General features: G+C 40.9%; 1 protein-coding gene across 1 annotated transcript; it reads left to right on the top strand.

Annotated features, from left to right (window-relative positions):
• The first annotated feature begins 7,992 nt into the window (after positions 1 to 7,992).
• Positions 7,993 to 12,862, top strand: LOC121956834 (growth hormone secretagogue receptor type 1-like). The gene is made up of 5 exons (XM_088091295.1): positions 7,993 to 8,128; positions 8,773 to 8,948; positions 10,096 to 10,921; positions 11,562 to 11,658; positions 11,920 to 12,862. Exons 1-5 carry the CDS (start codon positions 7,993 to 7,995, stop codon positions 12,131 to 12,133), a joined length of 1,449 nt encoding a protein of 482 aa, XP_087947421.1. The 3' UTR covers positions 12,134 to 12,862.
• The last annotated feature ends 503 nt before the right edge of the window (positions 12,863 to 13,365 follow it).

The following is a 13,365-nucleotide window of genomic DNA, read 5'->3' as shown; positions in this document are numbered from 1 at the left end:
CTAAGTAACAAATAACTTCGTCAGCAAAAAGTCCAATGATGTGTTCTTCCTCCCTGACCAGATTGGACAACCTTTATTAAGCCCAAGCCTGAAGAAGATATTTTAATATCGAAACGTCGCGACAGGCTTAATCACTTAACAAACATGGATGATTGGACGGAAGTGCGATACGGCAGAGCACGTAACAGGCCACGCCAACGCATCAACTTCCCATATTATGACTCCGCGGAGAGACGACATTCCTGCACCTATGCAGACGCAGTCAAATCATCTCCCTGGACCACAGTCAGGCCTAGGAGGGAGGACAACAGATCCAGACGTGGTGAAGCCCCCTATCCTAGACGCCATGACTATGACAACAATACACAACACAGATCAAACTCACGAGACGGACAACTGTTTGAGCGAAATTCACACAAACCGTGGTTACGCCAAGCAGAATAGGGGAACTATGCACAATGCTTTCCTAGAGACCCTCCCAAAAAGAAATCAAACACATCTAAACAGGTCAACATCCACAGAAGAAAGCTTTGCATTAAAACAGTTAAAAAACAACAACCACATTGTTATAAAGCCAGCTGACAAGGGCAGCGCTGTTGTCATTTTGGACAGAGAGCAGTACATATGGGAGGCCCAAAGACAACTAAAAAACACTATAAAAAACTCGACAACCCCATATTTTATGAAACCACTCCGATGGTCACGAAGATTGTTGATGGAATGTGTGCAGAAGGTTTCATAAATAAAAAACAGAAACAATACCTTCTAGGTAACACCAATCCACGGGCCAGAAGGTTTTATCTATTACCAAAAATCCATAAAGATCCTGCACAATGGAGCAAACCCTTTGAGATACCTCCAGGACGCCCCATTGTGTCCGACTGCAGTAGTGAAACGTACCCCAGCACCACCTAAATCCAATTTCAAACAAACACGCAAGTTACATTAGGGACACATATGATTTTCTGGAAAAAATTAAAAAACTCCAATTACCAACCGCATCTATTTTATTCATTGTAGACACTGATAGTTTGTACACCAACATTGAAACCAAGTCAGGCCTTGAAGCAGTCCAGAAATGGTTTGATAAATTTCCTGATCCAAAACAACCGGACAGTCACCTAATTAAATTATTAGAGATTAATTTGACTCGATGTAACAGGTGTGTTTAGGACCCAGATGCAGTACACGAAAACGCTCTGGCGGTCGGTAATAACTTTTATTAATACCAACACAAATAGAGTTCAGCTTACAGATAGTGAGTTCGTTCTTCGGGCGGTGAGCCCTAGCAATGTGGGCGTGGCTTGCAGGTAGAGCAGAGCAGAGGAAGGTGAATGGAAAAATACTGGCAGCGGGGGGAGGAGGGAGAATGCAGGAACCATGACACTTGAAAAGACTTCGAATTTGATGACCAGTATTACTTGCAAACTTGTGTTACGGCAATGGGTAAAAAATTCGCACCCTCGTACGTAAACATCTTCATGGCACATTGGGAAGAGTCTGCACTAGCCCAATCTCCACTAAAACCGCTTCACTACTACAGATTTCTAGACGATATTTGGGGCGTTTGATTAAATTCTGTTCTGGAGTGAGTCCACTTTATCACATTACTGAACAACCACCATCCATCAATCAAGGTGAAATATGTGGTGGACGACAATTCGCTCAATTTTTTGGACGTTGTAACTTTCAAAGGACAACGATTTGCAGAAACAGGACAATTGGACTCCAAAGTTTACTTTAAAGACACTGACACACATGCCCTGCGCTGGAAAAATAGTTTTCACCCACGACATACATATAAAGGTCTAATCCGGTCTCAATTACTCCGTTTTCATAAAATTTGCAGCCAAAAACAAGATTTTGAGGAAGCCACATCAACCCTATTCCGGGCCTTAAAAAACAGAGGATATTCCCGTTCCTTTTTACGGAACGCATGGAAATCCTTTTTGAACCCCAAACATGCAACTGAGAACGGAAAACAACACATCATCCCCCTCATCACGACCTATTCCAAACAGAGCCTGGGCTTGACCCACATCTTGAGGAAAAATTATGTCAGGTTTTTATCCAACACCACAACGCTCCAAAAACATAAAACCATCTCTGCGTACCGCAGGAACCACAATTTACAGGATCTTTTAGTACATAGCAAACTAAAACCGACCACGAACGGGGTACAAAGACTGTGTTTGGAATTTAAACACATTTGGTTTGCGACCAACTCACAATCCAAAATGGTCATAAAATTTGGGCCTCCCATAGGGCCAGAAACAACCAATTGTGTTTATTTGATCTATTGTTCCAAGTGTAATATGAAATATGTCGGAGAAACCAAGAACTCTGAACTTCTGAAAATGAGACTAATACAGCATAGATACAACATCAGGCACCAGAAAAGAACAGATACATTTCTGGTGAAACACACAAACTCGAGTCATTAAGGGTCATGGGACTACAGACAAGTCCTTTATGGACAGACTCCTTACATAAAAAACACAAAAAACATTGGATCAGTACATTTGGAACAAAATATCCTTGGGGTCTGAATGAGCAGTGAGGGGCACCAGACGTCGATCCCAGGATGGCCCATGCTTTACGTGGAAATTTGTTTTCCCGGATTGTTCAATTTCCCCTAACCCTAAACCCTAACCCTAACCCTAACCCCTAACCCTAACCCTAACCCTTAATCTCACCCTAATTTGAACCTAACCCTTAATTCTGGCCCTAATCCTAACCCTAACCCTAACCTTAACCCTAACCCTAATCCTAATCCTAACCATGCCCCCTTAATTCTTGCTTAATCCTAACCTAACCCTTAATTCTGGCCCTAACCCTAACCACGCCCCCCTTCATTCTTGCCTAATCCTAACCTAACCCTCAATTAGGCCCTAACCCTAACCACACTCCTTAATTTGTGCCTAATCCTAACCTAACCCTTAATTCTGGCCCTAATCCTAACCACGCCCCCTAAAATTTTCCCTAACCACACCCCCATAACAATAAAAGGAGAAATATATACAGGGTGGGTGGGGCAATGTGGTATTATAGGGTTAAAAACTTAAAAAAGTAACAAATCATCAAATTGGTCTTTGGCAATTAATTTATGATGGGATCATATAGTTAAACAATACAAAATTACATAATTCAAAAGGGGATACATAAGAATCAGAATCAGAATCAGAATCAGAATCACGTTTATTGGCCAAGTTCAACAAATGAGGAACAAGGAGTTTTTTCCGGGTTGGCAATGCTCACAGTACAGGGGAGGGAAATAAGTTAGGGATAAGAAAAATAGAAAAAAAGACAGACATAGACATGTAATTGTATTTACAAAATCAAGAGATAGAGAATATATACAAAATGTACAGTATGTAATTCAAAAATATACAGTATGAACAGTTTAGTGCAAAAACCACTGTGCATGAGGTAGTATAAATATATATATATATTTGTTGTTTGTTGTTTTTTTGTTTTTTTGTTTGTTTTTGTTTTGTTTTGTTTTGTTTTGTTTTGTTTGTTTTTCTCTCCTGACACTCTGACTATTTACAGTTCATCAGAGTGACAGCCTGGGGGTAGAAACTGTCTTTGTGTCTGGTGGTCTTGGCATACAGTGCTCTGTAACGCCTTCCAGAGGGGAGGAGTTTGAACAGTTTGTGACCGGGGTGTGATGGGTCTGCAGAGATGGTGCCTGCCCGTTTCCTGATCCTGGACCGGTAAAGGTCCTGGATGGAGGGCAGGTCGGCCCCAATGATTCTCTCTGCAGTTCTGATTGTTCGTTGCAGTCTAATCCTGTCCTGTCTGGTGGCAGACATCATATTAATAATTTAAGGAGCATATATACATATATGGGATGGGTTACAGTTCATATGGTGTAACGGGTGTATGGAGGACCCAGATGCAGTACAGTACGCTTCACTGGCAGTTGGTAATAACTTTTATTTGAACCAACACGAATGGTAAACAGGACACAGATTGAGAGTTCGTTCTTCAGGCTGTGAGCCCAAGCAATGTCTCTGGGAATCACACGAAGCGAAGACACGAAGCTCGTACCCACTGTGGCTGGTGACGAGGAAACCCCGTAGGTCCGTGAGCCGACAACACGTGTGCGAGTGTTGTCGGGGATCGAGCGGAGGAGTGGTCGAGGGCAGGCAGGGGTTCGGTTACCGGGAAGTCCGTCCACGGAAACAACAGCACCAGCAGGGATCAGGCAGGAGAATCGTCGAAGCAGAGCAGAAAGGTCTTTACCAGGGAATCCGTCAGATTTCCGGAATGCCGAAACTGAGCACGTGGTCGGGGACAGAAGGCAGGTAGGTTCACGAGGAGTCAGGCGAGGAGAGCAGGTCGGGGACAGGCAGAGTCGGCAACGGAGGATCTGTTTGGCGAGTGCTGGAAAGACGTGCATGCTGCAGAGGACGATCTGGCAATGTGTGTGTGAACAGGAGTGTCTTAAATACCGGGTTGTTTGGTGATGAGCTGCAGCTGTGGGGAGAGCAGGCTGCAGCAGTGGGCACGGCTTGGAGGTAGAGCAGGTCAGAGGAAGGTGAATGGAAAGTTACTGGCAGGGAGGGGGAGGAGGAGAATGCAGGAATCATGACATATGGGGGGAGTTATAGGTTAAAAAAGTCAAGTAGAAAATAAGTTAAGAATTACACACTAACATTAAAACACAAAGTTAAAAGACAAAACAGAGGGCATAAAAGCTTCAACTTCAGGAGAGTGCTCATTTCATCTTACACCTCTGAGGGAGTCACATCATTCCAGCCTCTTTGACACTTTAGTTTTTTGCGTGCCTAAATTGACCTGAGGAAGACCTCACTCAGTCAAAACGTTGTCTCGGCACGCCTTCTTTAGTTTTTTACTGTTGACACATATATGTTTATACATTGGCAGTTAAAAATTATTGTATTTTAATTCATTGTTGTACATTTTTTTATATATTATACTGTATTAAACCCATTGCATGGGTACCCTTGAGGAGGGTTGGACGCTGGTCCGCCGCGGTGGGCGGCGCCAGCAGGCCACCCAACCCCGTTGGGACCAGGACAGGGACAGGTCCTTTGGATGGAGGGCGAGGGCACCTCCCTTCTCCGAAAGGAGAGGGGGATACTTCCCCACCCCTAACCCCTAACCCTAACCCTAACCCTAATCCCTACCTAATCCCTAACCCCCTAACCCTAACCCTAACCCCTACCCCTAATCCTAACCTTAATCCTAAATAAAAAAGAAAGGAGACCTAAAACACAAGTTAATAATCAAAAGTACAACAGACAGAAATAAATAAATTCTTACAATTGCAATAATAAATGAATGAAGATTAACACTGCTTTAAATTCATGGCTAAAAGGGCTAAAAACAAGTTAATAACTTACTGAATCATTTACAATTCTCTAAAACAAATAAATAATTAAAACAAAAAACAGGAATAAATAAATTTTTAAAACTGCAACAAAACATAAATGGGGAATATCATTGGCTTGCATATATAGTTAAAAGGGCTAAAAATCATTTAAAAACATTTTTTGGCAGTTGGATGGACAGGGAGGGGAGGCGGAGCTTGGGGGAGACAGCAGTGTGGGGAATGTGTCAGGACACGCCTCCTCAGAGGCTCACTCTGCATCAGACTTTCAAAGAGAACACAGCTCTCACTCTAAGCTCCAGCAGACAGACTTCACTCTTTCTTTCTGTGTGCTTTGGCCTGAAGAAGACCCTCTCTAGGTCGAAACGTCGCCGCAGGCAAACACTATTTCGGCTTCTTTGCCACAAAAATAAATTCTTTTTTTATTTTCATTTAAAAACTAAATCTTTTTTTCTTTTTTACTTTTCTCTTTTTTTGGTTTTCATTTCAACTCATATCATTTAAAAAGTTACACATTCATTAATAAATACATTCTTTCATTTCATATTGACCTTATAAAAAATAGCACATACAAAATTTATTAATAAATAACAAAGCTCAAAGCACAGAGGACAAATCACACACACACACACACACACACACACATATACACCCACGCACACACGCTCACATTAAAGGGACACTCATACACGCACGATGGCGTGGGTCCCGGATGGACGGTGGACAGAGGTCCGCTACAGCAGAGGGCGCAATCGCTCCTATCAGCGGGGTTGGGGCCAGGATGACGGGGGGGATCGGTGGAAGGCCCGTGCACCTCCCGGACCCTCTTGGAGACGGGCTCAGTTCCCCTGTCCTAACCCCAACTCCAACCCCAACCCTAACACTAACACTAAAACTAACCCTTACCCACTATGTAAACTATTGGTTCCCATAAGCCTGCCATCTCAGGAGGGGTCAAAAAATGTCATGGTTTTGGCCAAAAAAATAAAACTAACCGCCCTACAACTCCCTTTACTTAACAGGGGTTTCAACTTTATCCCAGACACAGACAGCAATAACAAAATTATTGAACAAAGCAGATGGGACTTATAATAATACCATGGGAGAATTAAATTGTCCCCATATTTTAAAATTAAAAACAAAAAGGACGCAGACCCCCCACTTTTCACCCCAAATTGAACTGGACCCCACCTCTGGCCCAACTGCCACCAGAAATCACTGCCCTGGTCAAAGCTGACATATAATATTTTCATAACAGCTTTCAACCTGTCTTGACCAGACCCAACCTCAATGAAGAGGAGACAGAGGCCCTGAACGAATTAAGAAATAACAAACCTGGCATTTAAAAGCTTAAAATTATGAAAATGAGTGAATATCTAATAGTTATGATTAGGACTGATGTTGGACACATGGAAATGAGTTGAAAATATAAATAAGGTGAAAATGTAAGGTGGAAAGAAAGAAAGGTGGAGAGAGAGAGAGAGAAACAATAGGTGAAAGTGAGTGGGGGGGGGTGACATAGATGTGTGTGTGTGTGAGAGAGAGAGACGGCCAAAGCACAAGTGTATAATCACAGCAAAGAGACACACCAGACGCTGAAGCTCCTCTCAACCAGTGAGTATATCATTTTACCTTAAATTCATGTGTTTGTGTATCATTTTGTACAGCTGTAATCACTAATGTACAGTTTTAGTAACAGATAGTTTTGTTAGTGGATGTGAAAATGATAAATTTACTCATTAATTGCTTCTTTGTCTCTGGTAATGATGGTTTCAGTGACAAAAAAACAACAACAACAAACGTAATTAGGAATCAAACTGCATTCATAAATGGATCTTAACTGTGTTGATGTATTAGATGTGTACCTCCATATGTGTACAGTATTGTCGGGGTTAACCCTTTGAAGCAAACTGATTTCTTTCAGAAGAGGGCAACGAGCACCAAAAGTGTTTAGTTAGTTAAATTAGTTAAAAAGTGCAAAAAAAGTACCCGAAAATTAGTTTTAAAAAAGTATATGTAAAAGAAAGTGATAAAATAAAATTCGAAAAAGTACTTAAAACATCTTAATTATTTTGTAGCATAATTTAAAATATGCTATAATGGTCGGTATATGATAAGGTAGTTTTAGTTGTTATGCTATTTAATGGTAGTTTTTTCTTTTTTTACCCAGAAATCTGTTTATAGCTGTTTTGAAATACTTTTTAAAATCTACTAATATGTAAAACATCAATCACCAAGTTGCTCATTGCCTTTTTGAAAAAATTACATCAATTTGCTTTAGTTTTTGTTATTGTTGTTTTTTAAATGCAGCACAAGAAAAGGATTAATGTTTATCTTTTCATGATTTGGAACAAATAACAAACAAACAGTGGCATGTATTCATCTTGCATATATATATGCATGTTTTTCACTCATATGTTCAGTAAACATTGGAGCATTGGATTTTGAGTTTTCTGGTAAATGCATATTTTTTTCTTTTCTTTTGTAGACTTTTCCTCCGTGACCATCCCCTTCAGTGTGAGCTGAGATTGGAAATCCATCGCTGTGCGTCACCTCTGCGCTCTGTAACCTGGGACACACACACACACACACATACCTCCCCCTGCTGCTCTGCCCAGCCCACCTGCACCATCATGGATCTCATGGAGATGGGAGGCGGAGGCAGCGGCTGTGAAGACGAAAACTGTGGCCTCACATCTGGTGTTACAGATAACTGTTCGAACCAAGACTGCCACTGGGAGGAACCTGTGTTTGGACTGATTGAGTTGGGTGGGTAAAAGAAACTAGAGCTAAATATTCTTGTAAAATGGTTAATGAAAATATAAAGATGCACCTCGCAAGATTTTACGGAAAAGAAAAGAAATGCAAAAAAGAAAAAACATAAATCACAAATACTAGTATTAGTATTTTTATTGTCACTATGAGTCAGAATTACACTTAAAGGAATGAAAACAGAAGGATTCTGGTTGTTCAAATGTTTTGTCTCTAAATTCAGTGACATTTTTTAAAAATGGAGGTATGTGTTCAAAAAGTCTCCTTTTTAAAAAAATAAAATAAAATAAAGGTGAGATTTTCAGTCCTGTTGCAACAAATGTAGACGGCATGATAATCGTCAACTTTCATATATCTGAACCCTTTGAAACCTGAGCAGATTGGTTTGATTGAAAAAAAAAAACACACTAGAGGATAAAGGCCTGAAAAACGGTGGATGATGCGCCTGCCAAGCTGCAGATCGATGTTTGAAAACTACAATCATTAAATCATTAGCCAATCATCCCTGCATTTCAGGGCAGTGCCATGAAAAGTGTTTTGTTTTTTTTATTGGGTCATTGCGGTATTTCCACTGTAATAAAAAAATACTGTCATAAATACAAAGTGGTTCTGATAAAACATGTCCATATTTCATCTTCTAGTGTGTGTGACCGTCATTTATATACCACTGATGCTCTTCGGGCTTCTGGGAAATATTCTGACGATTCTGGTGGTTTGGCTCCGACCTCACATGAGGAGCTCCACCTACCTCTACCTGAGCAGCATGGCTGTCAGTGACCTGCTCATACTCCTGCTGCTGCCGCTGGAGCTGTATAAGGTACACACACACACATTTTTCATCCATCATACTTAAAATAGAAATAATGTTAAAATCTAAAATTCTTCTTTTCCCAACTGTAATTTTAATCTAATCAGTTCATAGTGAGTGTCTTATCCACACCTTCAACAGCACTGTCAGCTGACGGTTGCCTGATGCAGTTATTTGTCTTTCACTGTTTTTCATTATTTTTACCACAATGCTATTAATATTATTGTAGAGGATTTTGATAAATAGTTGTATCCAGCTATATAAGTTTTTTACTAAGAAAACCAGAAATTCTAGCAAGAAATATTATAATTTTCAACTGGAACTGCAGTGCAAGTTTTTATTATATGATTTGTTAGATTATAATGTTTTTAGTTGAATAACATTGTTGGTAGGCTACCATCATGAAGAATCATTTGATCCTCTGTTGTGCACTTGTTCTAAAACCATCTTGAATATATTGACTATATCGGAGTGTGTGACTATTGTTATTACTGACCTGAGGTTATAACTACGTGCAGTGGTAAGACAATAAATCTTTAACATGCAGCAATTTGGTGTTGTTTTGGGATATTCGTACAAACATGCATACAGCATACTGTATGGTAATGTGAGATTCCCGCCTGCAGGTTTATCTTTTAGGAAAACAGTTTTTTTTTAATCAGAATTCCCAGCAAATACTGGGATCCCAGTTTACACAATTCAACTGTGCTCATGGCCCAGAGTGACTTGAGTATTAATCTATAGTGGTGTATGTTACAAAGAAATAAATTAAAATCCATTGTTCTCAAAATTCTGACCGCTTCATTTTCTATTAACAACATATACTTGTACTTTTACTTTAAATACTTAAGCATATTTAATGTAATAATATTAAATTTGATACTCAAGTACAGTAAATATCAGGTAATTCGAGGCAATTACCTGAGTAATATTCTAACAGGTGACTTAAACAACCAAAGTCATTTTCTGGTAAGATATCTGTACTTTTACACAAGTGTGACTTTCGGATACTTCATCCATCGCTTGTCTAGATACGAAATGAAGCATTCAAGGTTGTAATCTGAGAATATGCCATTAAAACACGGTCAGAGCACACCTGATTAAAGGTGGAATAAAAAGTTCAGCAGCATAAAAATGATTGTTCTGTCTTTTGCAGCTGTGGAGGCCCAGACCCTGGCCTTTAGGAGACCTCATCTGTAAACTCTCCGTGTTCCTCTCAGAGTGCTGCACCTTCTGCACCATCCTCCACATCACCTTCCTGTCCCTGGAGAGATACCTCGCGGTCTGCTGGCCAATCACAGCCAAGACTCTGGTGACACGGCACAGAACAAAGGCTCTCATTGGCTGCCTGTGGCTGGGCGCTGCCGTCAGCGCTGCGCCGGTGCTACTCATGGTCGGCGTGGAGGAAGTTGGGGGAGAGGAGACGGGGCTCAGGGATTGGAGGGAGGACGGAGGGTGGACAGGCAGAGACGGAGAGCGGGGAGGATTTCTGATAGGTGGAGTGGAGAGAGGAAGTGGACACATGGCCTCAGTGGATGGAGGGATAGATGGAATAAAATGGGGAGAAAAGGAGATAAAGAGAGGCGAGTTAAAACAGTTTGGAGAGAGAAATGTGGGAATGGAAGAAAGAAATGAGAGAAGACAAGCAGATGCAGGACAAATGAAACTCCAAAAACAAGCAGATGAAGAGGAAGGAGGGCTGGAAGTTGAAGGGGGGCCCCGAAATAAAAAGAAAAAAGATGAAGGTGGAGGAAGGGAAGAAAAGGTTATTGGAGCAAAAGTTGACAGGAGAGAGTGCCGCTGCACGCAATATGCCGTCTCCTCTGGCCTGCTGTCAGCCATGATGATCCTCTCCAACTTGTACTTCCTGGTGCCCGTCTGCATCCTGGTTCTGGTCTACGGCCTAATTGGACGGACGCTGTGGCTCCGCCCTCAAAGCAGCCGCAGAAACCAGAGTCACCGGCACACCGTCAAAATGCTGGGTGAGCTCTCATCTCTCTAGTCAGTGCTTCTTTTTTGTCAGGAGCAGATTCTGGTGCTGTTTGCTGCTATCAGGAAAATAAGACAACAGAAAAAAAGTCCAGAGAGTTGAATAAAAAACATCACCTTAATATGATAATTTTATGATATGATAAAATATGATAAAACCCCTTAAGTCGGTTTTGTCTTCACTTAACATTGCCAGAATGTCAGCAAACTGATGCTGACTCAGACCAAAGCTGGAATGAAACCTGTCTTCAAAAGATGGCAGCTCTCATAATAGTGTGTTTGATTCTCGCTGTCATCTTTGAGGGGTTTGGTGAACTCATATCCTTCTAGTTATTTGTTTGTTTCTCCTCGACCTCCTCGTACTGAACAGCAAAACCCTAACACTCATCAATAGCCATTTTCGCGGAGTGCATGGTGCGTGCTTTGCACCGCTGTTTACAGAACGTTATCGTTCATCATTTAGGTTGCACACATTGTTATTGTTATAATCATAGTTATAGTGCTTGGTGTGGACAGCCCTTTGTTACATTGGTAGCATGTGTTTATACGTGTTTGTGACTTTTTCCTTCAAATATGAACGATTCTAACATCACCCCCTTATTTCTGTCCCCTCTGTGTCCTCACCTCCCACAGGTGTGATCATCTTGGCTTTTGTCCTGTGCTGGCTGCCCTTTCATGTGGGTCGCACCATTTTCTCTTTTACTTTTGACACTGGCACTGATGGACAGGACACACACACAGATACAGACATGAACACTGTCTCTGACATCAGCTTGGACAGAAACACACAGACTGTTACTGAACCCGTTAACCACTCTGACACACACTTCGAGACTGGGGAGACCAAAATCAACACACACACTGATGCGGATACACAGTCGTCAGGCACAAACACACACGCTGTGTCACCCAACAACCTGTACAATAATAATACGCACACGAGCTTCAGTGACACGCACAATGACACACACAGTGACACACACGCATATTTTTTATACTATCTGTCTCAGTATTTCAATTTGGTGTCCTCTGTCCTCTTCTACCTCAGTGCTGCCATCAATCCTTTACTGTACAACCTGATGTCTGCCAGGTACAGACATGCTGTGCACAGCCTCATACACACACACTCCTTTCACACACACTCTCACACACAGTCACACTGCATGCGCACACTCACAGCAGGACACTCCACAACCACTTTGTGAGGGCAAACAGAAAAATATGCACACACTGCTCACAAAAAAAGGAAAACAATCTAGCAAACACACTGCTGCCTCTGTTTTAAGCCTTTGAAACGCGGCTTAATTTGTTTCAAAAATGTGAGCAGCTTAAGAAGAGATGACCCGAAAATGAGCAAAAGTTAGTAAAAAATTATACATTAAATTATTATTATTATTATTTTTTTTTTAAATCGTAATGTAAACAAATAAAAAAGAAGATGTCCAAAATGCTTGAAAACTGCCATAATTTTGAAAAATAATTTTAAATCAATTAGTATTATAATTACAAATATAGCTTTCTGGACCTCTTTTTTATTAAGCTTTTTTAAAAGTTTTTTTTCTTTGTTTCTGCTCAGGGTTCAAATGTTTAAATACTTGCGAAATGTGTCTTAAAGCAGTACAAGAAAAGTGATGTTGCTCCAGGTTTCAAAGGGTTACAGTAAGGCTTTCTATCTTTGACAGTGTGTGTATTTACATGAGGTTCTTTCCACAATATGTATATTTAAACAGAAGAAATTACATGTGTAAATAAGTAAATATTCAATAAGTATAAAAATATGTTCACACTTACACGCATGCATGCACACAGCTGTTTTTCTATCACTTCATGGTGGCTTGTATTTTGTCCGCAAAAGTAAGGTGAGTCCCCACAATGTTGCTGTGTACCATAGCCTAACACACACACACACACACACACACACACACACACACACACACACGCACACACACACACACACGGGCTATCATTCTGATTCATGTAGTTTCATTTGGGTTGATGTGTTTTGATGTAACATAAATTACATTACATGTCCTGATGCGTCAGATACGGAAATAAATGTCTTGATTTGATTCACTCTGCAGGTTTTGTCTCCTCTGCATTACGCTACGTTATGTTTTCACCATGTAAGTCTCTCCAGCTGTCAGCGGGAAACGCCCCAGGATGGATTTCCTGAAGTTTGGTGGACACATTGGCCTCGGGCTGAGGGACAGCTGATTTGATTGGGTTGGTAAGTCGGGCCATTTCTGTCAGGGGGTCAGGTCCTACATGTCTGTATTTATGAAATACAAACATGACAAACCAAATCAGGATGAAAAATGGTCTTTTTCTATTTAAAATAAGAAATTTTCCTTCCTGCATTTCACATTTAAGTTTATTGACATATCTTTTATTACAGTTATTGTATGACCATTTCTGCTGTACACTATGTAAAGTGCAA

This window comes from Plectropomus leopardus, chromosome 18 (assembly GCF_026936395.1).
Source record: "Plectropomus leopardus strain MGB_pleo_1.0 chromosome 18, ASM2693639v1, whole genome shotgun sequence".
Classification (NCBI taxonomy): domain Eukaryota; kingdom Metazoa; phylum Chordata; class Actinopteri; order Perciformes; family Serranidae; genus Plectropomus; species Plectropomus leopardus.
This window is presented reverse-complemented; position numbering and strand designations above follow the sequence as displayed.